Source organism: Chiloscyllium plagiosum, chromosome 7, assembly GCF_004010195.1.
Source record: "Chiloscyllium plagiosum isolate BGI_BamShark_2017 chromosome 7, ASM401019v2, whole genome shotgun sequence".
Taxonomy (NCBI): domain Eukaryota; kingdom Metazoa; phylum Chordata; class Chondrichthyes; order Orectolobiformes; family Hemiscylliidae; genus Chiloscyllium; species Chiloscyllium plagiosum.
Window position 1 is genome coordinate 69,547,074 of NC_057716.1, and position 3,330 is coordinate 69,550,403.

At 39.4% G+C, this 3,330-nt stretch overlaps 1 protein-coding gene across 1 annotated transcript in view; it reads right to left on the reverse strand.

The window, feature by feature from the left end:
* Positions 1–3,330, reverse strand: part of LOC122551933 (inactive dipeptidyl peptidase 10-like) — a 1,705,342-nt gene that overhangs the window by 104,214 nt on the left and 1,597,798 nt on the right. Inside the window, exon 13 of the mRNA XM_043694504.1 lies at positions 1,323–1,375. Within this exon, the coding sequence (XP_043550439.1) occupies positions 1,323–1,375 (53 nt within the window). The remainder of the gene's footprint in view (positions 1–1,322; positions 1,376–3,330) is intronic.

The window sequence follows — 3,330 nt, forward strand, 5'->3', positions numbered from 1 at the left end:
TGGTTTCACAGGTCCAAGAAACATCAAGAGCCAAAGAGCCTGTACTGCGCTGGAATGTTCTATGTTGTATGTTCTAGTTGTGATGGCAGAAGTTGACAGGTTTGCACCAAAGTCAAAGTTGATGCACCCTGCATTTTTCGCATGTTATTTTATGTCTATTTTGAATCTCATTCCTCACCAGTGTATTGAATTTGAACCTATCTGAAAAGGAATTGTAGGTTGCTTTGTGGGCAGTTTACTAAGAACTAAAAAAAATAACACAAACAACACACTGGACACACACATCAGTATCCCTATGCTGAATGAATCATGCCCACGAGCTTTTTACACAGTTGCAAGTGAGGAAACAGTTGACCACATGACATAAACTGTTACGTGTACATATACAACAAGTACGGTTTACTTTTTTTAACACTATTTTCTCTGTCAGTCAGATGAGAATTTATCTAAGTGGTCTGGGTCTCAACAACTTGCAGTCTGTCTAAAATAATTTGACCATGTAATTGTTGGATGTAAAAACACAACAGTAGATCAGCTTTTTGCATAGAATGGAACATAAAGTTGAGCAACCTCTGAACTGGATGGCTCAATTCCATCTAGTGATAAAAGACCCATGTCTTTGTCTTCAATCAAACTAGTTTGTAGTTTATCCCTTTCAAACTTCTGATTTTATTCATTTTTAAAGTCCATGAAATATTCTGAAGTTTCTTTCTGTGTACGTCCAGGTATGGGTAAAGCCACAAGCTTTTGAACTATTTCCACATCTTGGATATTATACAAAGATCAAACATTTGTAGATCTCTTGTGTAGAACCAAATAAGAATTGGAAATGAGCAGCCAAATCTGTAGGATGTATATGTTTGAATCCTGAGAAGTAAATCAAATAGTTAATATTGTGCCATCTTTATAAAAACAGTATTCTCCACACATAATTCTCAAGCAGAGCGTCAACAACATAAACATAAATAAAATTATTCTTATGCCTAATGTAACACAGTGACATCATATATCTTGCATTATGCAGGGAGTTGAGCAAAATGTGATATTACACAAAGGAACATTCCACTTAACACTTTACAACAAGTTAATTGATCTATTTTCCAAAAAGAAACAATGCTTCATCTGGAAGTTATTTAATAGGATTTTAGTTTTTGCACTTAAACAACTTGTACAAAAATCTATTGGTGAATTAGAAGTTATTTCTTTATTTTGTGTTTGTCAATGTATTTTCTAAAACATACCAGGGCCATGAAAAGAAAGCAAAACATTGTGAATGCTGGAAATCTGAAACTGAAGCTGAAAATGCAAGAAGGTGTCAGCACCTGTAGAGAAAGAAACCAATTAACCATTTCAGATTTGTGGTCATACAACAGAACTGGAAAAAATTAAGATTTAACAGATGTTAAGCAAAAATAGGTAAAAGAAAGGGACAGATAGAGGGAAGAGGTTTAAAAATAGGGGAAATCAATGATGGTGGCAATGTAGCAGGGAGTTGATGATTAAAGGAATGATTGTGCAAGGTTAAGGTATAGGTAACGAGTGAAATAAAGAAATGAAGGTGTATGGAGAGAGCATTGCAGAACTATGGCAGTAGTTAACATAGAACCTGACAGCGCAGTACAGGCTCTTCGGCCCTCGATGTTGCCTTGCCCTGTCATACTAATCTGAAGCCCATCCCCAACATTATTCCATGTACTTCCATATGCCTGTCCAATGACGACTTAAATGCACTTAAACTTGGCGAATCTACTACCGTTGCAGGCAAAGCATTCCAAATCCTTACTACTCTCCGAGTAAAGAAACTACCTCTGACATCTGTCTTATACCTATCTCCCCTCACTTTAAAGTTGTGTCCCCTTGTGTTTGCCATCCCAATACTGTCCACCCTATCTAACCTTCTGATTATCTTGTATGTCTCTATTAAGTCACCTCTCAACCTTATTCTCTCTAACGAGAACAGCCTCCAGGCCCTCAGCCTTTCCTCGTAAGACATTCCTTTCATACCAGGCAACATCCTAGTAAATCTCTTCCGCACCCTTTCCAAAGCTTCCACATCCTTCTTATAATGCGGTGACCAGAACTGTACACAATACTCCAAGTGTGGCTGTACCAGAGCTTTGTACAGCTGCAGCATAACCTCCTGGTTCTGGAACTCAATCCCTCTATCAATAAAGGCCAAAACACTGTATGCCTTCTTAACAACCCTGTCAATATGGGTGGCAACTTCAGGGATCTATGTACATGGACACCGAGATCTCTCTGCTCATCTGCACTCCCAAGAATCTTATCATTAGCCCAGTACTTTGCATTCCGATTACTCCGTCCAAAGTGTATTACCTCACACTTGTCCTCACACTTAAACTTCATTTGCCACCTCTCAGCCCAGCTCTGCATACTATCTATGTCTCTATGCAACCTACTACATCATTCGTCACTATCCACAACTCCACCGACCTTAGTGTCATCCGCAAATTTACTAACCCACCCTTCTAAGCCCTCATTCAGGTCATTTATAAAAATGACGAACAGCAGTGGACCCTTGCGGTATGCCACTAGTAACTGGACACCAAGATGAACATGTTCCATCAGCTACAACCCTCTGTTTTCTTTCAGCAAGCCAATTACTGATCCAAACTGCTATGTTTCCCATAAACCCATTCCTCCGCATTTTGTGTAATAGCCTGCTGTGGGGAACCTTATCGAACGCCTTGCTGAAATCCATATACACCACATCAATCGGTTTACTCTCATCTACCTGTTTGGTCACTTTGTCAAAAAACTCAATAAGATTCGTTAGGCATGACCTACCCTTCACAAAACCGTGCTGACTGTCCCTGATCAGATTATTCTTTTCCAGATTGTTATAAATCCTATCTCTTATAACCTTTTCCAACACTTTACCAACAACTGAAGTGAGACTCACTGGTCTGTAATTACCAGGGTTGTCTCTACTACCCTTTTTGAACATTTGCTGTCCTCCAGTCCTCAGGCACTATTCCTGTAGATCATGATGATTTGAAGATCAATGCCAAAGGCTCGGCAATCTCTTCCCTTGCTTCCCAGAGGATCCTAGGATAGATCCCATCCGACCCAGGGGACCCACACTCTGCAGTATTTCTAATGCCTCTTCCTTGTGAACCTCAATCTCTTCTAGTCTAGATGCAAGTATCTCTGTATCTTCCTCGCCAACATTTTCATTTTCTACAGTGAAAACTGTCGAAAAATATTTATTTAGTGCTTCCCCTATCTCCACACACAACTTCCCACTATTATCCTTGATTGGCCCTAATTTAACTCTCGTCATTCTTTTATTCCTGACATACCTATGGA